This window comes from Ascaphus truei, chromosome 4 (assembly GCF_040206685.1).
Source record: "Ascaphus truei isolate aAscTru1 chromosome 4, aAscTru1.hap1, whole genome shotgun sequence".
Classification (NCBI taxonomy): Eukaryota; Metazoa; Chordata; class Amphibia; order Anura; family Ascaphidae; genus Ascaphus; species Ascaphus truei.
The window spans coordinates 204826256-204853374 of record NC_134486.1 but is presented as its reverse complement, the minus strand read 5'-3'; the positions used below and the strand labels follow the sequence as shown (position 1 = coordinate 204853374).

Sequence of the window (27119 nt, the reverse complement as noted above, 5' to 3'; positions counted from 1 at the left end):
AACAACTGAAGTTTTAAAGGAAGGAACTCTTACCCTAATGGATCTTATCCTTCTCTCCTCAGGTAAAAACCATCTCTAAATCATCATTGAAGCCTTTGCTGTGTGTATTATATAGTATATGCAAGTGATCCAATGCTAGGTAAAAACCATCTCTAAATCATCATTGAAGCCTTTGCTGTGTGTATTATATAGTATATGCAAGTGATCCAATGCTAGGTAAAAACCATCTCTAAATCATCATTGAAGCCTTTGCTGTGTGTATTATATAGTATATGCAAGTGATCCAATGCTAGGTAAAAACCATATCTAAATCATCATTGAAGCCTTTGATGTGTGTATTATATAGTATATGCAAGTGATCCAATGCTAGGTAAAAAAACATCTCTGAATGCTGTTTTCTGTCTACCCCTAATCAAATTAAGTGTTGCCACCTAGGCAGGGAACACCCTGTGTAGAAAACCATTTGTTTGAATGTGCCTCAGATGTGCTAATTAAGCAGACAGAACCACACTGTCAGGTGACTTTTTAGGCCTATACAGTAGAGGCAACGTTTATTCTAACATTTGCTGTAAACTAGCCGGGTTACATTCTGGGTATGTGCTGGGTATGTTCTGGGCTAGTTTGAGGCACATTTAAGGCATTTCTGCATTGACTAACGACCCATAGGATTAACACAGCAGGGATCCCTGGCAGTCCAATTCAGTTTGAATGGGACTGCCAGGGACCCCCGCTGTTAATCTGATAGGCCATTAATCAATGCAGAAATGCTGGGGCTAGTTTAAGGAAAGTTTAAGGCATGTATTCAGAATGAACCTGGGTGTTTCCTGGGTTTTTTGGGGAATTGCCACTGGTTTTTGTTCGAATAAGAGTTGCCTCTACTGTATAAACCCAGTCAGAACAGCTAGTCTGCCTGCAGCCCATATCCAAGTGGCCCATTATAAGTGGCATGACTACTGAACAACTGAAGTTTAAAAGGAAGGTCAAAAGAAGTGAAGAAGAAGTGGACACCCCATCTGGCCCTGATTCCTGCATTTGAACTACACTGGAAAGGAGGATATCATCAATACCAGACTTCATCATTACTGCTGTGATGCTGCCTTTACCATTTATATTTGCTGTTACTTCACTTCTCAAATTATGCACTTCTTTTTACCAGCCTCAGTATGTCTCTAACTCCATTCATATATCTCCATCTCTCCTTCCTTCACCACCACTTCTCTGTTCACATGAACTCCTTTCTTACTTGCGTCCTCTGACACCATACAGCTATATCCCCTGCAATAAAAAACACCCCTACAAATCATCCTCACACATCCTCTTTCTATCCATGCTTCTCCTCCTTGCTTCTGGTGATATCTCTCCCAATCCTGGTCCCTGTCTTATTCCTACATGCGCTCATCCTCGCCTGCCAACTGCAACCTCTACTCCTACTGGTGTCAACCCCTCCAACCTCATACCCATCCTCTGCCACCCTCCCTCCTCTCTCCCTTTCTCCTGTGCTCTTTGGAATGCTCGCTCCCTCTCTAACAAGTTCCTCTCTGTGCATGACTTCTTTCTCTCTCACTCCCTGCTTCTCTTTGCTATAACTGAGACCTGGCTCACTCAGTCTGACTCTGCTCTGGAAGCTGCCCTCTCCTACGGTGGCCTTTCCTTCTCCCACACTCTGCGCACTGATGGCAGGGGTGGAGGCGTGGGGCTCCTGCTCTCCTCTCTCTGTCGTTACCGAACCCTTCCTATTCCTCCCTCTCTTGCTTTTCCCTCCTTTGAGGCTCACACTGTCCAGATTTTCTCTCCTCTCCCTGTTCATGTGGCTGTCATCTATCGCCCACCTACCTCTACTCACCCCCCTTCTGCCTTTCTCTCTCACTTTGAATCCTGGCTCTCTTTCTTCCTCTCCTCAGACTCCCCTGTTCTTCTCCTTGGGGACTTCAATTGCCACATTGATGACCCCTCTCTCCCTTGGGCTTCCCGCTTTCTTTCTCTAACCTCTTCTTTTGGCCTTCAACAGTGGACTGCAGCCAGCACCCACAAGGATGGCCACTACTTAGACCTGGTTTTCACTACGAACTTCTCTCTCTCCGATTTCTCCATTTCCCCTTTTCCTCTCTCTGACCATCATCTCATCTCATTCTCTCTATCTCGCTTCTCCCCTTCTCCACCTCCATCTACACCCCGGTTCTGCAGAAACCTGCGCTCTATTCACTTACCTGACTTTGAGTCCACTTTACACTCCTTCCTCTCCTCTCTCAGCTCCGCTACAGACCCCGAAAACCTGGTCAGGAACTACAACTCTGTCTTGTCCTCCTCTCTTGATCTACATGCCCCACTTTCTCTCTGCCGCACTCGCCCTTCTAACCCTAGACCCTGGCTAAATTCCCACACACGCATGCTGCGTTCCTCCACTCGTTCCTCTGAATGCCTCTGGAGGAAGTCTCACACTCTCGCAGACTTCCTTCACTACAAATTTATGCTATCCTTTTTCAACTCTGCCCTCTTGCAAGCTAAACAAGCCTACTTTTCTGCACTAATCAACATGCACAAGTCTAACCCACGCCGACTGTTCTCTGTCTTTGATACTCTACTCAAACCACCCTCAGCTGCCTCTCCTTCCTCCATCTCCGCTCAGGACTTTGCTGACTATTTTAAGGAAAAGGTGGAATCCATACGTAAGAACATCCCCTCTGTTTCTTCTTCCCATCCTACACCTCTTCCTAACTCTCCTCCTGCCTTCCTTGACTCTTTTTCCACTGTCTCAGAGGAGGATGTGTCGCTGTTGATCGCCACTTCTCCCTCTACCACTTGCCCTCTTGACCCCATTCCCTCCCATCTCCTAAAACCTCTTGCTCCTACTATAATCCCTACGCTCACACACATTTTTAACTCCTCCCTCTGCTCTGGAACCTTTCCATCCTCCTTCAAACATGCAACAGTCATACCATTACTCAAAAACAGCAGGCTTGACCCTACCTGTCTTTCTAACTATCGACCTGTCTCCCTCCTGCCTTTTGCCTCTAAACTCCTTGAACGTCTTGTATTCTCTCGATTGCTACACTTTCTCAACACCTATTCTCTCCTAGACCCTCTACAATCTGGCTTCCGCACTGCTCACTCCACGGAAACAGCCCTCACTAAAATAACTGACGACCTCCATGCTGCCAAAGACAGAGGTCATTACACTCTGCTCATATTACTCGACCTCTCTGCAGCATTTGACACCGTGGACCACCCTCTTCTCCTTCACATTCTCCATACTCTTGGTATTCGGAACAAAGCTCTATCCTGGATCTCATCCTACCTCTCCCATCGTACTTTCAGTGTCTCTTCTGCTAACACCTCCTCCTCCTCTATTGATCTCTCTGTGGGGGTACCCCAGGGCTCTGTCCTGGGACCTCTTCTCTTTTCTCTGTACACACTCTCTCTAGGTGACCTAATAACATCTTTTGGGTTTAAATATCACCTCTATGCTGACGACACACATATATACTTTTCAACACCTGACCTTACACCTGCTATACAGACCAAAGTTTCTGAATGTCTCTCTGCTATATCATCCTGGATGGCCCTCCGTCGCCTTAAACTCAACATGGTTAAAACAGAGCTCCTCATACTTCCTCCCAAACCTTGCCCCACTACCTCCTTCCACATTACTGTTGGAACTACGATCATCCACCCAGTAGCCCAAGCACGCTGCCTAGGGGTCACACTCGACTCCTCTCTTACATTGGCCCCTCACATTCAAAACATTTCTAAAACCTGTCGCTTTTTCCTCCGCAATATCACAAAGATACGCCCTTTCCTCTGTTGCTCGACTGCTAAAACTCTGACTCAGGCCCTCATTCTCTCTCGTCTTGATTACTGTAACCTCCTGCTGTCCGGTCTTCCTGCCTCTCACCTGTCTCCCCTACAATCTATCCTAAATGCTGCTGCCAGAATCACTCTACTCTTTCCTCGATCTGTCTCAGCATCTCCCCTCCTGAAATCCCTCTCCTGGCTTCCAATCAAATCCCGCATCTCACACTCCATTCTTCTCCTCACTTTTAAAGCTTTACACTCTTCTGCCCCTCCTTACATCTCAGCCCTAATTTCTCGCTATGCACCATCCCGACTCTTGCGTTCTGCTCAAGGATGTCTTCTTTCTACCCCCTTTTTATCTAAAGCCCTCTCCCGCCTTAAACCTTTTTCACTTACTGCCCCACACCTCTGGAATGCCCTTCCCCTCAGTACCCGACTAGCACCCTCTCTATCCACCTTTAAGACCCACCTTAAGACACACTTGCTTAAAGAAGCATACGAATAGCACTGTGAATATTCTGAACACATGATACATAAAGCTTGGCCCCCTGCAGACGCACTTACCAGAACTCCCTCCTACTGTCTCTGTACATTCTCCCTACCTACCAATTAGATTGTAAGCTCCTCAGGGCAGGGACTCGTCTTCCTTAATGTTATGTTTGTCTAAAGCACTTATTTCCATGATCTGTTATTTATATTATCTGTTATTTTTTCGATTACCACATGTATTACTACTGTGAAGCGCTATGTACATTAATGGCGCTATATAAATAAAGACATACAATACAATACAATACAATGTACAAAATAGCCTTTGATTTAAACTCCATAATTGTGAAAAGAAACTGGAGGTAATGCATGAAAGTTTGTTTGGAATTTTAGATAATGTTCTGCTAGCAATTGCATCAAATGTAAAGCATTCATTAACCAATTTCCTTACACTATATACAGTACAAAGCAGACAGTTAGCTGTGAGATATATGCCACCTTAGAACCGTGTGAGAATTTCAATACTAGTAGAAGTAACAAATAACCACGCCTAACTTGAGATTTCCATAACACAGAAGTTGATACACATCGTATAAATTTGGAGTGATCTACCTTCATACATTGACGTGAATAGGAACAATGTGTATGTGTATGGTATGCATATATATTTATGTACTGTATGTATGTGTGTATTTATGTTTGTATGTATATGTGTGTGTGTGTATATGTATTTATATGTATACACACACACACACACACACACATATATCCGTGTACGCAGAGCTGGTTAGCCGCTAAGGTAATGAAGTGGCCTGTAAATGCATTTTTCAGGCATCTGGTGCATGCCGGGGGTCTCCGGTGCTAATATTAATGGATATCAGTTCCGGAGACCCCGGCATCAATCCGATGCATGAGAAATGCCTGATTTTTTCTTAGTGCCGTCTCGCCGCTCATCCGCAGCTTCTTGCCAATTTTTTTTGCCGAGGCGATTTGGAGAGAATTTCGCCATTCTAGAGCGGTGATCAGCTGCGAGAAGCTGATCGGGGCTAATAGAATACAGCGAGTTCGAAAAGCTGGCGATGAGAGGCGAAAAGTGGCTTATCGCCAAACGGTTGGCGGATTTTTTTTTCCGGCAAAAAAATCCGGCGAGTTTTGCTCTTATCGCCAGCTTCTCGGGGCTTATTGAATAGCAGTAGGCTTTTTTGGCGAGGAGCTGGCGATAAGGGATTTATCGCTGCTTACTGCATAGGCCCCTAAGAGTTATTTTAAATCAGAGTGAGATCTTGGTGAACTCAAAATATTTCCACCTCTTCAGTATATTATACTTTAAAAAAATGCTTGTTTTTACATACCTCCTTGATAGCTTTTATTAGGTCTGGCTTTGGTGGTGCACTTGGAGGGATACATCTAGAACCAAACACTTTTAATGCACTCACAAATAGTCCTGCTGCCACCTGTTCTTCTTTTGTTAATTCTTCTTTGTGATCATGTATTAGTTCATACAAATACAGAGTTAGCTTGGGTCCATGCTAAAACACAGTAAAAGTGCTTTGAATAATTGCATGTTATCACTTTACAAATATGGGATAAAAACATATATTTATCATCATATATTAACATATACAGCATATGTTTATGTTCAATTTTTTTTTTTAAACCGCTGACAAAAAAATCATTAACTTGAAGTCAGGGATACCGAATTCCAAGTTAGCAAGCTCAGAGTGCGGGCACTTTGCTAAAATTGAGCTAATCAACTTAATACTTAGAACCAGGATGAGCTTATTTAAGCCTCAGATAACCATACTAATTCTCCAGGAAATAGCCGACTAGGATCTATCAGTACCACTTTGTGACTGACCTCATGGGATCAAAATGAGGAAATGCGCAACTACTGAGAAGCAGAGATAAGATCATAACTGTGACTCAACAACCTTTTTACATGTGCAGACACTATTGTATAGAAAGTAGCCCAAAGTCACTGCTGTAAAATAATCCATACAACCCTTTTTTAATAGCATGGGAACTGCACTATTCTCAGCTCTGGGGACCACCTCCATTTCCGAGACACTTACTGGTGAAGTAACCAGTATTAGTTCCTAGTTTCGCAGGGGGAATTCAATGACTGCCCAGTAGGAATGTTTTTATGCTACTTGATTTATTTTTGTCAAACTCATTATACTGATGGTAAAACGATAGAAGGAGCAATTCTTACTTGCAAACCTGGGCTTAAACAGTCTCTCAGAATTTCTTGATGCTTTGGTTCATAGACTATTTCCAGAACTTGCTTTCTTTCCTTGAGTGGCTGAGATGAAGATAAAAGATGTACAAGCAGCCTTCCAAGTTGAACTCGAAAAGTGTCTTTACAGGACCAAAGTATTGTCTTCCACTGCTGTTTGGGCGAACTGCTTCTACTTGTAGCCTGCAAAAGCACCAAGAATAAGCATGTTGCAAACATGGATAAATAACACAGGAGAAGTACTTCAATTAAACATGTAGATTACAACTGAAAGCATTAAAGGATTCTTTGTACAGTATATACAAATGTACAGTGCTTCATTGCGCATTATTGGAGGAATATTCCGCACCAGCGCTGCCATTTAATTACAGTATATGGAAACTGTGATTTTCTGCATTATAACGTGATATTACACCAGTGACAGCGCGCATTATAAAGTGATATTTCACCAGTGAAAGCGCGCCAGTGGTTGCAATAACGTTGGCTATCTCTGTACCTCATTTTGACATTAATATTCTGCATATGTGGCTATAACACACAAAAACAGGCATTTAAGAGCATTAACAGCAACATTGGAGCTTTTGATTAAATAAAAACTTTACATACCAGAGATAGTTTGATTCCCTCAATCATGGTTTTGAACAGTTCATTTTGAAATTTAGTTTTAATATTGGAAAGATCCGATTGCATCTCTTCTTCAGAACGAACTTCAAATTGTGATCCTGAAAACATCCTTCTCTCTGAGGTGTCGGACACACTTAGATCAACAAGACAATCATGACGAACATCTTTGAAAAGAAAAAAGTAACAGAAAAACCTTTTACACAGTACCAAATGTTTCTACTATTAAATTCTCATATGGATTACATTTGATGATAAAGAATGCAAATTAATTTTGTCTCATCAACTCTTAAATGTTAGTGTTGGGAAAAAAATGTACATGCATATCAAAACCTATTCACACTTTCCTGATAGAATCGTGAGACTTTTTCCCCTTAAGTCATTCTGGCTTAAAACTATACGAGACTATACCACAGACCAGGGATGCGCAAGCTTTTTTTGCTGCCCCCCCTGTCCCTGCTCTCCTCCTTGGCACCCCACACCCACTTCCTTACCTCGCGCGGGTGTCATGTGACATCACGTGACCCGCAGTGTTATTTGACTTCACGTTACCGTGGCAACCGTGACGTCACATGACCCCGTGGCACTATTTGACGCCGCGTTGCCATGGTAACGCATCCTGGAGCTGGCTGAACCTCGGTAAATTGAGCTTGCAGAAGCCTCGCGCGGTCCCCCGACATTTAATTTATATGCCTGGGGGGAGAGCGCGGGACCTCTGCAACCGCCCGCAACCCCCCCAAAAAATCTCACGTCCGAGGTTTGTGCAACGCTGCTATAGACCAGTGGATATCCCTGCTTCAGCACATGTGACTCAGATATTTTTACTGAATCGCCTATGCTGAAGCAGGGATATCCTTAACACATGGACTGTTGGGGGTTCTTGAGGACTGGAGTTGGGAAACACTGCCATAGACTATCAATTATATGAGACAACTCAAAACAACATAAATACATTTAAGTCGAAAAAATGAAGTTACACAAGACCACAGATAAAGGCACATCATGAACTTAAACACTGCCAAACTGAGGTTTAGTAAAGGAAAAAAACATGGTACTGTAGTTCTTCTAAATCCATACCCAACATGATCAGTAGTATTCATTAAAAGTTATTGAAATTAAGTGAACCACCCACTACATTTACAAATTACCATTTATAGTAAATAATGTGTGACTCTGCGGGGATTAGGGGGGAGGAGAAGCTCTAATAACAGGTACATGCGCAGAATCAGCAGTTAAAGCCAATTGGACTCAGATATCGGAGCTTCATTGTGAATCCCCCTCCCCTGTGTGTTTGCATTCTCTGCACATCTGTTATGGGTTCTACTTTCACAGACACCAAAGATTTCTTATTATGGTACCCTCTCCTCTGATCAGTAATGTTGGCTTTGAATAATTTACTTTGATAACTGTGTGTGCAAATTGTGTCATCACAGTGTATACTTGGTCCTGAAATCTGTAATCCAAAATAATAAGTACCATTCTTCACTCAACTATTTGCTAGCTCACTTTAAAACCCCCATTTTTGACATATTACTGGAACAATATTAGCATTTCAATTCAGACTGAATATGCATTACCTTGGTAAATTAGCCTATTGACAGACAAAACGGACAGTCTCTGAAGTCTCTGTACAAATTCCGATTCGGAAGCCCTGATCGGATTTTCTTGGCTCATTCTTCTCTGCACCATCACTGTGAGCTCATTGCTTGCAACTGAGCGCATCTTCATTAGCAGGGGGTCAGACTGAGCAAGAGAAAATCTACGAGGACCTGCAAAAGTGGCAGGTAAGAAACATGTCATTAAAATTTCGTCTTTGATGGTAAGTAAACCATGTATTCTTAAAAAAGAAGGAAGAGCAATGGAGTTAGATGTCAGATCGCTAACGTTAAAGCAGAATCTACATGAATAAAGAATACGTTTTATTTAAATGCCTTGAGGATGTGGCAAGTTAAATATGAACAGTATACTCCATAATATTTAAGAGCGGCCTACAAATGTAATACTGTAATTGGCAATTTTTAAAGAGCATAATTTTGACTACTAAAGAAATGGGAGGATAACTTGTACTAGTTTTCTTAACTAGCAACTGTCCAAATTTAAAAGGCACCCTCAAAGGTTTGTTTTAATGTTACAAAATGGACGTATCAGACTTATTACAACGAGATTACTATTCTTAGGATTATTTGTCACTAATGATTCCAGTAGCATTAGTGATTTTATGATGGAGCACAGGACTTGCTACAATGAATACAATGTGTATATTGTAGGTGCAGTCCAATAGAACTCGCGCTACTTCCTGAAGGGTTGTTTAGTCTTTACATTTAGTAGACTTGTAAAGGAATAGAATTTCCTTGGCCAGTGTAACTGAATCTGATATGGTGTTAAAAGCCTATATATACATGATTTGGGATCAGATTATAAAATACAAAGTCTGTTGGATGCAAAATAAGTTCTAACATATCAGAAAACATTTTTTTTTTTTAAAACAGATTTTAATTTTCACTAGGATATTAGTTAGAATGAAGCAGTTTACGAACATACTGATTTGTTAGAAAAAGTTAAAACCTGTTAAGATAGGGAAATACATGTCATAAGAAATGTAAGACATGCATTGTTATAAAGCAATCCTTTAAAACATTTCTGCTGAAATGTTTTTGGGGGCTGTTATAGCTCGTCATAGTTGGCATTACTACACCTGTTTCTTCAGGGAATGTATATGTTGTGAATCCGACAGGTGACTGGAGGGGCGATTCTTGGCTTAAAATACTGTAAGATGGGGGCATCGGAAGCTGTCCATAGGAACAAAAGTGCTGTCTTGGGAGGCGTGGAATAATGGAATCTTTCATTGCAATTGAACCTTTGTTTCAAACAATCATAATGCGTGTTATTTATGTTTACACATCTGTCCAACTTAAAACCCCAACCCCCAAACAAAATATTTGTAAAAATGATTATTTCCTGAAAAGATCTGCAGTATCACGCCGACACAGAAACATTCAATAATGTCTGCCGGGTCACGAATAGGATGTTGGACTCTATTTGGTGCTAGAGCCAAATTGACCCCGGTGATCATTTTGTACCCATTGGACATGGAATAAAGACAATATCTTTAGAACTAGAGGTCCCTCTAGATAGGGTGACCAAAAATAATCTTTGGAAGGCCCTCTGGTTCAAGAACTGTAGTAAAAAAAAACAAAAAAAAACACAGACTAGACTTCTACTTATTCATAGTGTATATATGGTTTAATATTCAAAATGTGTTATTTGAAATATTGAAAGTAAAAAGATAACGTTAATTTGTAATGTTGACAGAAGTCTATCAAACAACACAGTATTTTTATTAGAAAGATAAAAAATACTTATTGGCATTTCCAAAAGCCTTTTAATCAGTACTGTGACAGTTTTATTTTATTTTATGTACATCAGGTGATGTACCGTATCTGTTTGTAGACTTTTGACCAGCGTTAAAATGTTTGCCATTTCCCCCAACAGAAATACCGCCTTAACAAAACTATGCTGAATATGAATTTAAGATATGTCATAAGCATATAAGAATATGTTGTATTTCATACTGCCCTAGACCTGTAACCCAAATAGTACCAAACGTGTTGTAGTGCATAGTCTACAGGACAGTCCATCTCTGCATGGGAAAGTGTCCCCATTCCAGTTTTAACCTCAAAGCTCTTCCCTATAACTTCTCTTAGAACATGTTTATTGATTCCTAATATGTATTACTGTTGCTGAAAGATACCTTTAAGTGAATGGACTATAGACATCTTCCAGCACCGGATGGGGTATAATAGCATAGTCTTGCTAAGTAAATATGGCCCTAAATTATATAATCCCACAGGGTAATACAGTATAACCAATGACCACGGTTAAATTGACTACCATTTACTATATGAAAAATGTTATGTACTAATGGTACAGCGGGGTTAGAAGCACAAGGTCAATGGATCAGAAACCACATATTTATCTCGTTTTCTACTATGAACTTGAGAGGAACTGTAGTATCAACAAAAAGTAGTCAATGTCTAGTTCTCAGGGGATAAGAACAGTACTAAGGAAATTCATTTCTTTTTGTGCAGAAGATGAAGCCTGTTGAAACAACTCTCAAACAAGTGACCTGCTTCAGGAATATCGAATTTAAAAAATGTTGACTTGCAAATGAACAACAATCTTCTCAAATACACAATTTTTTCCTTCAAACTATAATATGCCTCTCTCAACTCAACTGTATACCATCATACTACAAATGGTATATAATCTGATTTGCTATACAGCTATTATACCTGACTAAGAACCCTGTAAGATTTGAAATATGGCAAACTTTAAACCATGTTTGGTCCAATAAAAAGGTACGACACTACCTTTTTCCTTTTCTTTAATTTTTTTTTTTTTTTAAATCAACAGGTAGATGTTTTATTAAAAAGCATTTAAACTAACACTGAAGCCGGTGGAAGGAGGCAGTACACATTGTATATTCCAAAGAAGCTTATGAAATTGGGCAGACTAATGGTCCTCATTGGTCATCTGTTTCCATGAATGTTCTTACTGTATGTACAGAGGGCACATGCTGTTGTAAAAGCTGTAATGGTATCACTCCATTGTCAACATTTTATAGCATCTTTAGAACTCCAGCAAGTTGAGAAGTTACAGCCAATGTTAAACTTGCAGAACAAGTGACAGAAGAAAAAGAAAAGGTACTGTAACCCATCAAAACTACTCAAAAGAAAATGCACTGTCTAGCCTGCTTAAAAAAAAAAAACGTTAAAATTGTGTTATTGGAAGATAACATTACAAGCTACTGTCACTGGGGTGAGAGGGGTCTCGGTAGTGGAGGCCAATTAGCCACTAAAGAAAAATGTCCTTTTTGCCTTTAAAATAAAAAGTATGATGACCCTACCTGTATCAAAAGCTTGTTTTTCAATCCTCAACATTCTATATTTGAAATCTAAATCTTCTGGCATGTTAATGTCATTAGATGGAGGGGGTGTGGGTGAGGGGGAGAGAGATGATAAACTACAGTAGGTTTCCCTCTGATCATGCCAAGACAGATGCTGCAATGTATTGATTGCAGTTATTCACGGGTAACAGACTTTACAGATAAGTAAAATATTAACATTATTATCAGTGGAATGTAAAACCGAAAATTCAGAGAACACAATTACTTTACAAATCACAGATTTGTAAAAAAAAATATTTTCAAGATATAATAATTGTTACAGCAAAATAAAATTGAAATCTAAAAGGTACTGACTAGAAAACTAATAGGTGGTCAGTCCGTTTTTTGTTTTTAACAAATAGAGTTTGACTTGCGACTTTGAACAAAGTTTAAAATCATCACTACGGATGCCCACATGCTTTCATATGACGCCATGAAAGATCTCCTACTGGATAACTACTACTGTCTCAACAAAATATAACAAAATAGAAATGGTAACAATGCACCTAAGAAAGGATATTTAAAATGAAAAAAACTATAAACAAAATGGAAATATATTTTGTTTCACATAACGAGCAACGTATTGGCACCAATTTTTTCGAGTTTTTAGTACTCACCAGCAATACTTTTCCTCTTTTGGTAAAATGCATGATGCGGAGCAGGGGAGAAATGGAATGAACTAGTAAGATTTTGTGAGTCTTGGTTTGCGGTTGTCTTTATGAACTCTATTGCTGACTGCAAAACTTTGAACTGCAAAGCGACAGCCATGTCTAAAGAAAAATATAAAAATAAAAAGATTGAAGAAAAACATTTACATTACAATAATTACATAAAAACAAAATGTGAATCCTATTTAAACACTTTCTAGTGACCCACCAGAGGAACACATACTTTACTGTTATTAACATTAACCAATACTTGCACACGTTACAATGTCATAGAACAAGAAAGTATCTAGGTAAAGTATATTTGTATTAAGCAAGAAAATTGCACATTGTGTCTGGTACGGATACTAATTAAGGAAACAAATAGCAGTAATGCAAATACTGTAGCACATATAGTAAATCGTATCTAATTTATAGAGGATTTACCATTAACATCAATGGCAGTTAATAGTAAACTTTGAGGTTAGTGAATCGCGTCCCTATGTTGGCATAGGCTTTAGGAGGCACACATTGAAACTTTTTGTAAACAGTGTTTCCTTAAAATTTCTGTACAGTTATGTGACAGTTCAATACTCAAGGCAGGTTTGTTAGTATTGGATGGGTTAGGTTAAATTCTGTCCCCAACATAGACCTGGGAAAAAAAAAAAAAAAAGAAGACAGCACGCAAGTGGTCTTAGCAAAAAAAAGCTGTGTGTGCTGTGCACGCGCATAGTAAGTGAAACTTCTTTGACTTTTGTCACAGAAATTGTATTTGTATTGGTGATGTTTTAATTAAAAATCAAAAAAAAATTTCATTGACAAAACGCAAATAAATTTGACTTAGAACATGCGTACACATCCCTTGTATTTGCACTAAGCGTGAATTCCTCGTGTGTGCGTGACTGTGTGTGTGTGCGTGACTGTGTGTGTGTGCGTGTGACTGTGTGTGTGCGTGTGACTGTGTGACTGTGCGTGTGACTGTGCGACTGTGCGTGTGACTGTGCGACTGTGCGTGTGACTGTGCGACTGTGCGTGTGACTGTGCGTGTTACTGTGTGACTGTGTGTGACTGTGCGCGTGACAGTGCGTGTACGCGTGACAGTGCACGTGACAGTGCACGTGACAGTGCGTGTGCACGCGACTGACTGTGCGCGCGACTGACTGTGCGTGTGACTGTGTGTGTGTGCGTGTGACTGTGTGTGTGTGCGTGACCATGTGCGTGTGTGTGTGACCGTGTGCGTGCGTGTGACCGTGTGACGTATGCGCAGCCCCCCTGCACCTCACACATCCCCCTAACCTATTCACAGTCAGTGTGTGTATGTCAGTCAGTGTGTGTGTATGTCAGTCAGTGTGTGTGTATGTGTCAGTGTGTGTGCATGTGTGTCAGTCAGTGTGTGTGTATGTGTCAGTGTGTGTGCATGTGTGTCAGTCAGTGTGTGCGTATGTGTGTCAATCAGTGTGTGTGTGTGTATGTGTGTCAGTCAGTGTGTGTGTCTGTGTGTGTATATATGTATGTGTGTGTGTCTGTCACTGTATGTGTGTCTCTCTTTCTGTGTCCTGCCCCCTCTCTCCTGACTCCTCCCCCCCCCCCTCACAGACAGGCAGAGCTGCGGACTCGCGGCGGCTCTGCCTGAGACTCTCCTCCCTCCCCCCCCCCCTCACAGACAGGCAGAGCTGCGGACTCGCGGCGGCTCTGCCTGAGACTCTCCTCCCTCCCCCCCCCCCCCCTCACAGACAGGCAGAGCTGCGGACCCGCGGCGGCTCTGCCTGAGACTCTCCTCCCTCCCCCCCTCCCCCCTCACAGACAGGCAGAGCTGCGGACCCGCGGCGGCTCTGCCTGAGACTCTCCTCCCCCCCCCCCCCCTCACAGACAGGCAGAGCTGCGGACCCGCGGCGGCTCTGCCTGAGTCTCTCCTCGCCCCCCCCCACCCCCCGGCGAGACGCGGCCGCACCGGGCACCGGGCAGATACCTAATAAAGGCCCCCCCCCTCCGGAAGTGCTGCGTGGGCAGAGGCAGTGTCGGCGGGGAAGGGGGGCAGCGTGTCATCGTCAGCGGGAGCTGGCTTGGTGCTGTGGGGAACGCAGCTCACTCTACCCCCCCCCCCCCCCCCGTTCCATGCCTCAGCCGAGGGAGGTCAGCAGGAGTGGCGGCAATTAAATTTTGAGGGCTGCCGCCGCCGCATGTCAGCGGGTGGGGGGAGCAGAGCTCGTTATGAGCTGCGGCGGCGGATACCCTCCATGATCCCTGGGCTCCTCTCCTCGACCCCGGCGGCGCTGAGTCAGCGGGACGCAGGAAAGCGGAGGTAGGGAGGAGAGAGGCTGCGCAGCATGTCAGCGGCCGTTAGGAGCGGCGGCTATCGCCGCCGCATATGTCATGGTGTGTGGGGGGTGTGGGGCTGGGTGGGGTGTGGGGGGTGATTAGGAGCGCCGCAGCGGGTGTGATGTCAGTGTTGGGGTCGGGCTGAGCCAGAACACAGCCCGGCCTCAACTGCCAGCACTGACGTCACATCCGTTTCATTTCTGTCTCCACAATTCTTTTTTGCCCCATCACGAATGAGGTGCCACTAAGGAAGTTTCACTTCAAAAAAATGTTTTAGTAGTGAAAAAGAATAAGGATAAATGTTTTGGTACTAGTGTGGATCTTTGTCAAGGTCTAACACTAGGACTGAAAAGTTGATCCTTGTATCTGCTTTACCCCAACTCGCTGGGGCTTTCTCAGCACCCATGGCAGCTCTTCACAATAATTGTGAGTGCACCTACCTCCCCTTTACCTAACATACACTGGCGACACACTTTATTCGAGCTCGGCTAGTCCCACGAATTCGGGTATACCCGGGTGTATTGAGGTTTGTGACTGTTTTCTGCCCGAGTGCATTGAGGTATTTTCCAGACAGGGATTGAAGCATTTTATTCCCGCTGGCTGCAATACTGCACAGTATATATATATATACTGCATTACAATTCATGAATTTATGCCATCTGGTAGACACGCGAAGCATTGCAGCCTATTAAATCCTAATCATTATCATTTAACAGATCAGCCGCCCGTCAGCCAGGCATGAACCCAGGCTGGGAAGGCAAACACAACGGGGCTTGTCAGAGGTGAGGAGCGGCGCATTCCAGGTATCTGCCAGGTACATACTGGGTATTTGCTCGAATAAAGTGTGTTGGTGCAGTAGATGTTAATGTGCACAAGTTATACTTCAAATTGAGGAATTTGTACTATACAAGCCTTACTTTGCACTCTTTCATTTTTGCTTTCATGTAGATATCCGAGTAATATGATCAGATCTTCAATAATTCGAAAATACTGCGATCCTGAAGAACTGCAGGAATGTATTGTGACTGCTACCAGCAGCTGCTGTATATCACATACAAGCAAAGTGTATTCATCTAAGGGAACACTGTGAAAGACACAAACAGACAAAGAATTTATATTATATATATATATACACATTTTAATTATTCCCATATAGATATTACTTTTCTAAAGGTCATATTAGCACAGTGATATGGTTTAATTTTTATTAAAATAAATAATGTATTACATGATGAAAGCAGAGGGTCTTGGAAGCTGAACGGTGTTAAATTTCAACTTTGGGGTCACCGTGATTCCAGAGATACTTACCTCCATAACGAGGTGCTGGTATCTCTACAGAGAAACTGTGTATGGCGGTGGTTAAATGTCCTAAGTCACGTGGGCCAATAGGAAGCAGTAACATAATCTGGTGCGGCTTCATACTGGCGCATGTGACCAGGACATTTAAACTGAAAAGAGATACCGGCATCTCTGAAAGCAGGGGGTCACCCGGAACTGAAATTTATAGTTGAGCTCCAGAGACACCTTGCTTCCATCCTGTAATAAAATACTGTATATATATATATATATATATATATATATATATATATATATATATATATATTTATTTTAAATGAAACCCGTATTGCTGCTTTAACTTAAAATACAATTTTCCAACTTGCACGCCATTTTTCTACGTTATGTTCTGTTGATGCACCAAAGTTATCCTAGTTCTTCGCTCCTAGTGGTACAGTAGATCTTCGACCGTTGCTAAAAATAAGGAACAGGAGGTCGCGCTGATCGTATTCACAAGATCCTCAGGCTATTTATTAATATACAAAAGACAAAAAGAAGCAGAACATTTCGGGGGTAAAAAAAGTTAACCTGTTGTGCTTCGTGTTGTCTTTTGTATATTAATAAATGGTCTGAGGACCTTATTTTTTTTATTAAGTGTGAAGGTTTGTAGGGGATTCCGCGGTATGAAAACGCACCATAGAAACCTAAACGTATTTCTATCCTACAACAGGAGAGCAGGGCAAGTATACATTTCTTGGAGTCTTTTTCTGTTGCACTAAAGAACTAGGCCGACCAACAGTGGCAGCAGCGATCATAAATGTTGTGGCATTCTCTGATTATGCTTAAAATCATTGAAAGCTTGTAGTCTCAATCATAATAACTTTATGCTGCAGGATGGGATAACACAACATATCCTGTTAGAACTCAGAATATCACAGTATCCAAAGGATTAATTTACAGTGATGGCACCAGAGGGAACAATAACGCTGGCTATTTCCAAAATCCAGGAAAGTAAATGAGAAACAACAAACTTCTCACGCTTTCTGCAAAATTCTTGGCCCGTTGCGGCACATTAAATGTCACCTTTTTGTAGTTTTGAAAGTAAATGCATAAAATACAACCTACAGCATTGATTTTTTAAACATTTTTTTCCCCTTCAACACAAAACATAAAAAGAGAGCTAGCATAATTGACATGATATTTATAAGTGGACATTAAATTAAAATAGTAATTCCAAATGAAGATTGATGGCCGTTTTGATAAACAAAAATAAAAGACAAAATAAGGAGGGTAAAATAAAACAAGAACATCAATATGTAGCATTTTTAAAGGATTGAGGGTTAAAACATCGTCAAGATGTCAACAAGTTTTAATTTACTACAGTATGTTCCCCATAGTAAAATGAAAAGAAACTAGATTCCTGCATTCTGTTTAGTAAAGCATCCCATTTATCAAATCTATTAGTAACAAAACAGTACTCTCCAAGTAGTAGGTGGGGACTTTTGATCAATCTATTCATTACTACTTTCTTTGCTAGAACAATAAAAGTATTTCACATTTTAAGGATTTTCTTGAGACTGCTATTTTGCCAATTGATGAAATTGCCGAATACTATAGACAGTCTTTATACATGTTCATTTTATTTTCTTTGAAAAAAATGTACTTATTGAATATTTAAAAATAGGTCAATTTAAATGATAAGATCAAACAACTCTCCACTATATGTGGGCAATGGTACAATGGCTATATATTTAAATATGTAAAAAGCACATTGTTAACAATGATGTACATTGAATTTTTCAGGCATAATAAATCATTTCCACATAGAATGTATACGTTTTTGATAACAGAAAGGCTCACATACAGTGAGAGAGTAACTTGTCAAAAGAAGATGGCAATTGGTCTTAGTTCAATTTCTGCTACTTCAAAAGCAATATTTATTACATTTATATTCTCCTTATTTCATTTTCATATTGATTTTAATATATCCCAACATTTATAAGTTTAAATACAAGGCGTTGTATTATAAAAACATAAAAAAACGTACCTTGTTTCTATTCCACCTAGAGCTGCTAATGTGTTGCAAACCGCATATAACAACCCATTGTCAATCAGCATATCTGCTACTTTCGAGCAGGAATTGAGAATCTGCACCAAAAGGCAGAAATTATTGTGAAGTAACGTAAAGTCATACAAGGAATTTTCTATAAGCCCAAGTAGTGGAATGATGCACCACTTCCGAAAAACACTTGCATTTTTTATATCCTCCAGATCAAATCTGTTTGGAAGAAGATATACACAACTCATTAGTTTTGACCCAAATAAAAATGTTTAAAAAGCGCAAAAATGATGTGAACACATACTGGAGTATAACGGATATTTAGGAAACGCTCTAACCTTTTAGAAACTGCAACCCTTAGGCCACTAATGCACCAATTACCTTTTATTACACTACCTACATTTGTGCAGGTAGTTTGCATGTGTGCATTTTATCCCTTACCTGATCCAAGTAGCAATTATTACAAATGGTAGGTGACTTTGGAGGACTTGTAAGAGCATCATTTAAGTAAACATTTGGCTAAATTGTCTCCGGTGCTAAACCTCCATTAATTTCAGCTCCGGAACACCCTACTGCCGGAGTTGCTGACCTCCGAAGTATGTGCCGTAGCTGCTCTGGCTAAGCAAGTTTGAAGCTCCCGTGTCACATGGGCCAATAGGAAGCTGCACAGATTACATTACGGCTTTCTAATGGCCCGCGATTTCTAAACAGAGGAAATATTGTGAACCCTGGTAGCCGAGGAGAGTTGCAACCGGCACCTACAGTAATTTGCAGGTAAGTATCTCCGGAAGCAGGGGGTCCCCGGAGCTGAAGTTAGTGGGTTTCAGCTCTGGAGACCACCTGCTTCAATATAGTTAGGTCCTTCTTCTCTTACCGTGCACCCCAAAACTGGAACAACCTACAGGAGACTCTCACATCCACCAGTTTAAGTTCTTTCAAAACTAAGGCTGTCTCACATTTTAATCTGGTCTGTAACTGTTACATAAGCCTATAATATACATCTTCTCTAACTGTGCATGCAATGTATTGTATATAATGTATACCCTGTTCATTTATGTAACTGTATTTGTAACCATGTATTATTTGTCATATTAACTATGTCCAGGACATACTTGAAAACGAGAGGTAACTCTTAATGTATTACTTCCTGGTAAAACATTTTATAAATAAATAAATAAATAAAACAATTGGACACTGACATAATTTTCATAATTTTGGCTCTGTACGCCACCACAATGGATTTGAAATGAAACAACCGAGATGCAATAGAAGTGCAGACTTTCAGCTTTAAATCAAAGGGTTGAACAAAAATATCGTACGAAACGTTTAGGAATTGCAACCATTTTCATACACCGACCCCTTATTTCAGGGGCTCAAATGTAATTGGACAAATTAACACAATCATAAATAAAATATTAATTTTGAATACTTTGTCGAGAATCCTTTGCAGGCAATGACTGCTTGAAGTCTGGAACGCATGGACACCACCAAACGCTGGGTTTCCTCCTTTGTGATGCATTGCCAGGCCTTTACTGCAGCTGTCTTCAGTTGTTGTTTGTTCGTGGGTCTTTCTGCCTTAAGTTTTGTCTTCAGAAAGTGAAATGCATGCTCGATCAGGTTGAGATCAGGTGATTGACTCGGCCATTGCAGAATATTCCACTTCTTTGCCTTAAAAAACTCATGGGTTGCTTTTGCAGTATGTTTTGGGTCATTGTCCATCTGTAAAGTGAAGCGCCGTCCAATCAACTTCGCTGAATTTGGCTGAATCTGAGCAGACAATATATCCCTATACACTTCAGAATTCATCCGGCTGTTTCTGTCTTCTGTCACATCATCAATAAAAACACTAGTGACCCATTGCCATTGTAAGCCATGCATGCCCATGCCATCACACTGCCTCCATCGTGTTTTACAGATGATGTGGTGTGCTTCGGATCATGAGCCATTCCAAGCCTTCTCCATACTTTTTTCTTCCCATCATTCTGGTACAGGTTGATCTTAGTTTCATCTGTCCAAAGAATGCTGTTGCAGAACTGGGCTGGCTTTTTTAGATATTGTTTGGCAAAGTCTAATCTGGCCTTTCTATTCTTGAGGCTTATGAATGGTTTGCACCTTGTGTTGAACCCTCTGCATTTGCTCTCGTGAAGTCTTCCCTTTATGGTAGACTTGGATAATGATATGCCTAAATCCTGGAGAGTGTTCTTCACTTGGCTGGATGTTGTGAAGGGGTTTTTCTTTACCATGGAAAGGATCCTACAATCATCCACCACTGTTGTCTTCTGTGGATGTCCATGCCTTTTTGTGTTGCAGAGCTCACCAGTGCCTTCTTTTTTTCCTCAGAATGTACCAAACTGTTTATTTGGCCACTCCTAATATTCCTGCTATCTCTCTGATGAATTTTCTTTTCTTTTTTTGCAGCCTAAGGATGCCCTGTTTCACTTGCATTGAGAGCTCCTTTGACCGCATGTTGTGGGTTCACAGCAACAGCTCCCAAATGCGAATGCCACACTTGGAATCAACTCCAGACCTTTTACCTGCTTAATTGATGATGAAATAACGAAGGAATAGCCCACACCTGTCCATGAAACAGCTTTTGAGTCAATTGTCCAATTACTTTTGGTCCCTTGAAAAAAAGGGGGCTACATATTAAAGAGATGTAATTCCTAAACCCTTCCTCCAATTTGGATGTGAATATCCTCAAATTAAAGCTGATAGATTGCACTTTAGGCACATATTCATTATATAACTGTAACTTGAATTTATTTTGGTACACAGCCGAAATAACAAAACTTGTATCAGTGTCCAATTATTTCCGGACTTAACTGTGTGTGTGTATACACACACACACACACACACACACACACACACACATATATAAAGCAGAAAATAGCCGTGTTAGTCCAGTTGCGATAGTGCAGAATAAATTAGTTCTTCAGTATTAGGTGATACATTTTTAATTGGACTAACAATTTATGTCATATGACAAGCTTTCGAGAGTTCTCCTCTCTTCTTCAGGTCAAGCAATACTGATATACAAAGGATTCAATGGCTAATACAGTGTAGAGAGAGGGAAGAAAAAAAAAGGTATTTACTGTAGATAAGGTAGGGTGTTAAGTGTTTGAAGCCAGGGGACAGTGTCAAAGAAAGGTGGGGAGGGGAAGGGATGCTGGGGGGGGAGAGAAAGTGTGGATAAGAATTGAGGCAAGCAGGATAATTACAAACAATTTTGATAGGGTGTGAGAAAACCCATGTCCGCATTAAGTCCTTTGGTTTTGGTGTCAAGGAGTCTTATCATTTTGAGTTCAAATGTTTTCCGTTCTTGGGTGCTTTTAAACATTCCATTGAGGATTTTGATTTTTAAATCATTTATGGAATGATCTGGTTGTGAGAAGTGATGTCCCACAGGTGAGCAGTATCTTCCTTCTTCGTGATGGAGTATAGAGTGTCTGTGCATATTCATTCTTCCTTGTAGTTTTTGGCTGGTTTCCCCAATGTAGCAGCCTTGGTCACATTTGTTGCAATGAATCATATACACTATATTTCTGGATGTGCAGCTGTATGATCCTTTAACATTGAATGTTCTATGGTTGTGACTGGCTGTGGGATCTTGGCAAATGTGTTTGCAGAGTTTGCAGCGTTTGTTGCTGCACGGTTTTGTGCCATTATCCATGTCTTTAAAATCGTTGTGAAGTTTTCTGCTGACTAATTTCTGTTTGAGGTTTGGTGGTTGCCGGAATGCAAGAATGGAAGGTTTGGGAAAGATTTCTTTTAATGTCGCATCCTCTGTCACCATGGGTTGAAGATCTTTGATTATTTTTCGTATACCCTTTGGGTAGGGTTGTATGTGGTCACTAGTGGTATGCGTGTGGTAGGTTCTGTCTGTATTGTAGCAGGTGTTCTCATGGGGCTTTAAGTGCTGATGTAATAGTTTTGCCAATGGTCTTTGGTTTGTATCCCTTCTGTCTGAACGATTTGGTCAGGGTTGTGAGATGCCTGTTTCTGTCTTCAGTGTCAGAGCATATGCGGTGGTATCTTATAGCCTGGCTGTGTATGATACCTTGTTTGGTATGAGTGGGAGGGAAGCTGGAGTTTTGGAGGTAACTGCATCTGTCAGTTGGTTTCTTGTATACAGATGTGTGTAGTTTGCCATCTTTCAGTGTTACTGTAGTATCTAGAAAGTTTATTAGGTTTGTCGAATAATCCATTTTGAGTTTAATTGATGGGCGCAATGAGTTCAGGGACTCGTGGAATTGTTTTAGGTTTTCTTCACCCTCTGTCCATATTATAAACAGGTCATCAATGTATTTGTAGTATTTGTAGGGTTTGTAGAGGCATGTAGTTAGGAATCTTTGTTTAAGATTTGCCATGAAAAGATTGGCATATTGCGGTGCCATCTTGGTACCCATTGCAGTCCCCATTAGTTGTAGGTACATTTCCTTGTTGAAGCTGAAGTAGTTGTGTGTGAGGATGTATTCTATCAGTTTGGTAATTACATCAGCGCTGTATTTCTGATCCAGGGGAGATGTTGTAAGGAAATGCAGGCATGCCTCAATACCATCCTTGTGGGGGATGTTGCTGTAAAGGGATTCTACATCCATGGTAACTAGCAGTGTGTTGGATGGTAGTTGGTTGATGTTGTTAAGATTATTGAGAAAATCTGTGGTATCTTGTATGAAGCTGTTGGTGCTTCTGACTAAAGGTTTGAGGATATTCTCCACTAAGCCTGATATTTGTTCCGTGAGTGTATCCATACCTGTTATAATAGGTCTGCCGGGGTTTCCTGGTTTGTGGATTTTGGAAAGCATGTAGAAGATCCCAACTCCTGGGTTGTCAGGTATTAGTTGCTTCAATTGTGGTTGCAGGTGGTTAGGGAATGTTTGAATGAGATTCATGAGTTGCTTTGTATACTGCTGCGGCCAAGTTTATTCGAGCATTTGCCCGTTCTTGGCCGCAGCAGTAGCCTGGCGCGCGCCCGAGAGTGACGGGCGCGCGCCGAAGCAGCGGAAGAGCGCCCTCCGATCGGGGCGCTCTCCCTACCGCTGCCGGGTCCGCCGGGTCCCCCAGAACCCCCTGCCGCTGTCCCGCGATCGCGGGACACCAGGGCTCCCTCGGGGAGCCCCTGGATGCGCGTGCAGGGGGCGCACGCTCCCGAAGACGCGTGACCGCGCGTCGCACGCCGAGGGGCGGCCACTAGCAAGCCGGGAAATCTCCCGGCTTGCGGTACCGGCCACACTTTAATAAAGTGTGTCGGTAGTGTATTCCTGGGTTGGATCATGTGTGAGTTTCTTGTAGTAGGTGTTGTCTGTGAGTTGTCTATTGCCTTCTTCTATGTATTTATTTGTGTTCATAAGCACCACTGCGCCTCCTTTATCTGCTGGTTTGATGGTGATGTTGTGGTTGTTTCGCAGTTCCTTGATTGCAGATCTCTCCATGGGGGGATAGGTTGTACATAGTTTTTTTCTGCTGTGTTGATGCTAGTAAGGAAACTTGTGATCTTAAGCTCTGTATGTATCTATCAAGTATGATGTTGCGTCCTGTTGGTGGTGTGAAGTACGTGTTCTTCTTCTTGTTGTTGTACTCCATCATTATGGGGTTGCTATCTTTTTTGTGGAAGTATTCTTTCAGTCGTAGCCTCCTGAAGAATTCTTTTAGATCTGAGAATAATTTGATTTGATCCAGTTTGATGGTGGGACAGAATGTTAGTCCCTTGGAGAGAACTGAGGTCTCAGGTTGAGAGTTTATAATCAGACAGGTTTATAACTCCATGGCAGGCTGTGTGCTCTTCTGGGTTGAAGTTGTGTATCTGTCTTGAAAAGTCAGTTCTGGTTTCTAGTTCTAAGTAGTTATCCTGCTTTTTGTTGGTTTGAAATCCCTTATGTTGTGTCCATGGTCTGCAGTCATAATGAGAGAGGAGTTGTAGTTTCTTCTGTTTCTTCTTGATTAAGTTCCGCTGCAGTCTCTTGTGCAGAGTTTGCATATCTTTTTCTAGTTTGTTGGTATTTGCACTGCTTTGCAATTGCAGGGTTTGGAGTATTGTGCGTTTTTGCCGTTCTAATTCCTGTTTTTTTCCATATAGTTGATGGATCAGTTTGTTTCTCAATTTCTCACTGAGGCGTTTGCATTGTTCTTCAGCGAAATGGGAATTGTGTGTTGTTGCAAGTGGGTTTTTGATCTTCAGCCCATTTGGTATCCAGTTCCTTCTCTTGCATTCTGATAGGAAGTAGATGTCGCTGTTTAGTTGTGATTCCTTTGTAATCAGTTTGGTCAGTGTCTTTTTCATACGGCTATATGGGGTATCTTCCATCATGAATAAAGCAGAAAATAGCCGTGTTAGTCCAGTTGCGATATTGCAGAATAAATGAGTTCTTCAGTATTTTATTGGACTAACAATTTATGTCATAGGACAAGCTTCCGAGAGTTCTCCTCTCTTCTTCAGGTCAAGCAATACTGATATACAAAGGATTCAATGGCTAATACAGTGTAGAGAGAAGGGGAAAAAAAAAAGAAGATATTTACTGTAGATAAGGTAGGGTGTTAAGTGTTTGAAGCCAGGGGACAGTGTCAAAGAAAGGTGGGGAGGGGAAGGGATGCTGGGGGGGAGAGAAAGTGTGGATAAGAATTGAGGCAAGCAGGATAATTACAAACAATTTTGATAGGGTGTGAGAAAACCCATGTCCGCATTAAGTCCTTTGGTTTTGGTGTCAAGGAGTCTTATCATTCTGAGTTCAAATGTTTTCCGTTCTTGGGTGCTTTTAAACATTCCATTGTGGATTTTGATTTTTAAATCATTTATGGAATGATCTGGTTGTGAGAAGTGATGTCCCACAGGTGAGCAGTATCTTCCTTCTTTGTGATGGAGTATAGAGTGTCTGTGCATATTCATTCTTCCTTGTAGTTTTTGGCTGGTTTTCCCAATGTAGCAGCCTTGCAGAATCGTTCAGACAGAAGGGATACAAACCAAAGACCATTGCCAAAACTATTACATCAGCACTTAAAGCCCCACGAAAACACCTGCTACAATACAGACAGGAAGAACCTACCACCCGCATACCACTAGTGACCACATACAACCCTACCCTAGAGGGTATACGAAAAATAATCAAAGATACTCAACCCATGGTGACAGAGGATGCGACATTAAAAGAAATCTTTCCCAAACCTTCCATTCTTGCATTCCGGCAACCACCAAACCTCAAACAGAAATTAGTCAGCAGAAAACTTCACAACGATTTTAAAGACATGGATAATGGTACAAAACCGTGCAGCAACAAACGCTGCAAACTCTGCAAACACATTTGCCAAGATCCCACAGCCAGTCACAACCATAGAACATTCAATGTTAAAGGATCATACAGCTGCACATCCAGAAATATAGTGTATATGATTCATTGCAACAAATGTGACCAAGGCTGCTACATTGGGGAAACCAGCCAAAAACTACAAGGAAGAATGAATATGCACAGACACTCTATACTCCATCACGAAGAAGGAAGATACTGCTCACCTGTGGGACATCACTTCTCACAACCAGATCATTCCATAAATTATTTAAAAATCAAAATCCTCAATGGAATGTTTAAAAGCACCCAAGAACGGAAAACATTTGAACTCAGAATGATAAGACTCCTTGACACCAAAACCTAAGGACTTAATGCGGACATGGGTTTTCTCACACCCTATCAAAATTGTTTGTAATTATCCTGCTTGCCTCAATTCTTATCCACACTTTCTCTCCCCCCCAGCATCCCTTCCCCTCCCCACCTTTCTTTGACACTGTCCCCTGGCTTCAAACACTTAACACCCTACCTTATCTACAGTAAATATCTTTTTTTTATTTATTTTTTCCCCCCTCTCTCTACACTGTATTAGCCATCGAATCCTTTGTATATCAGTATTGCTTGACCTGAAGAAGAGAGGAGAACTCTCGAAAGCTTGTCCTATGACATAAATTGTTAGTCCAATAAAAAAGGTATCACCTAATACTGAAGAACTCATTTATTCTGCACTATGTATATATATATATATACATACACACACACATATACACACACACATATATATATATATATATATATATATATATATATATATATATATATATATACAGTACACACACACATACATATATATATATATATATATATATATATATATATATATATATATATATATACACACACACACACACACAAACACATATATATATATATACACACACACACACACACACATATATATATATATTAAAAAAAACAAAGTGATTGCTTTGTTGAATTTAATGGATTCTGTTTCTTTGGGTGCAATGAAATGAATGAATTACAATGTGTACTGTGCTACTGGGTCAATTTAAGGTGTTTAAAAATCAGAACTCTAAAATGCCATTTTCTGCACTCGCGTCTTAAGGCGGTAAGGTTGGAAGATATCCCGTCATGCCGCCGGTAAGACTCACGAGCAGGTAAAATGCACTCACCCCAGTATATATATGTATAAATAAAATAAAAAATGAATAGACAATACCGTTCTATGGCTAACGAAATGCTTATATTTCCATGAGAACTTCAATATGTTCAACCTCAAGCTTACAGATTCCCCGGATTAAGTATATTATCTAGACACCACCATTACTTTAAAGAGCAACCCACTACAGACTTCTGTATACCGCAAACCTACAGACAGAGACAGCTATTTGAGGGACAACAGCTTCCACCCCACACACACTGAGCATGCAACTATCTACAA

The 27119-nt window shown here is 41.1% G+C and overlaps 1 protein-coding gene across 1 annotated transcript in view; it reads right to left on the bottom strand.

The window, feature by feature from the left end:
• Positions 1-27119, bottom strand: part of LYST (lysosomal trafficking regulator) — a 377263-nt gene that overhangs the window by 91857 nt on the left and 258287 nt on the right. Inside the window, 7 exon segments of the mRNA XM_075594997.1 lie at positions 5634-5810; positions 6494-6700; positions 7124-7305; positions 8716-8907; positions 12701-12853; positions 15964-16130; positions 18369-18599. Of these exon segments, the coding sequence (XP_075451112.1) occupies positions 5634-5810; positions 6494-6700; positions 7124-7305; positions 8716-8907; positions 12701-12853; positions 15964-16130; positions 18369-18599 (1309 nt within the window).